The sequence below is a fragment of the Penaeus monodon genome, chromosome 19, assembly GCF_015228065.2.
Source record: "Penaeus monodon isolate SGIC_2016 chromosome 19, NSTDA_Pmon_1, whole genome shotgun sequence".
NCBI lineage: Eukaryota > Metazoa > Arthropoda > Malacostraca > Decapoda > Penaeidae > Penaeus > Penaeus monodon.
This window is the reverse complement of record NC_051404.1, coordinates 4,283,751-4,284,627: the sequence shown is the minus strand read 5'-3', so window position 1 is coordinate 4,284,627 and position 877 is coordinate 4,283,751. Positions and strand designations below refer to the sequence as shown.

General features: G+C 38.2%; 1 protein-coding gene across 1 annotated transcript in view; it reads left to right on the top strand.

Annotated features, from left to right (window-relative positions):
• Window positions 1-877, top strand: part of LOC119585311 — a gene marked incomplete in the record, with an annotated part of 15,901 nt that overhangs the window by 13,232 nt on the left and 1,792 nt on the right. The window contains 1 exon segment of the mRNA XM_037933986.1: window positions 643-747. Within this exon segment, the coding sequence (XP_037789914.1) occupies window positions 643-747 (105 nt within the window).

Here is an 877-nt window from a genome sequence, read left to right as displayed (position 1 = left end):
CGTTAGATCTATGTACTTGACGATGGAAGAGCTAATTAAATATTCAGTTCAAGGTAACGTGCTTTGACTCGACGTATGTGTTAATAACGCACATTAATCATACGAGTACGCTATTAGCCACTGATACCCTATAGACACTGCAGTTCATATGCCAGAAGGGTCACTCACTTCTGTACTACACGATGGTTAAAAAAGAAAAAAAGTTTTGGGTGGGTAAGGCTACGTAAAAAAAAAAAAATACACATCTAAGCTGTATAGACGTAATCATTTCGAAGACATAAAATTCTGATTCTGTTCTTCCCGACGAATGATGGATATTAATTTTGTTTTTGTTTTATATCATTCTCTTTTCTTTAATACGTTGAATTTCATCACTCATTAGGTGCGTTTTATAAGTAATACCGAAATACAATACTTTTATGCTTATATGTGCAGTTTTAGCAAAAGAAAAAAAAGCACACTAACCAAAATTGTAATCAAGGATGTTGCGTAGATCATTTCCACCGGGGTATCAGAGAGCACTCATGCAATACCCCAAATCTCACGCTTGTTTTCGTTCATTCTTCAACCCCCTTTTTCTCGTCCTTTTTTCTTTTTTTCTTCTTCGTCACGAGATACACGCAGCATCTCTCATCATTGCAGGAGGGCGATGGCGTGCGCTTCACAGGCCAGAGGAAGTTGCTGGAGTACGAGGTCACGCTGGTTAACATGAACTCTACGGACGAGCACGGCCAACTTGGGCAGAAGGTGTGCTTGTGTTTTCGCCTGAATTCCTGCTGTTCTTATGTTCTTGAGAAACATTCAAGTATTTGTGCATATGAATATTTTTTTTCTTTTTTAGGCGGGTATTTTGAAATTATATACACTCATCCTGAGA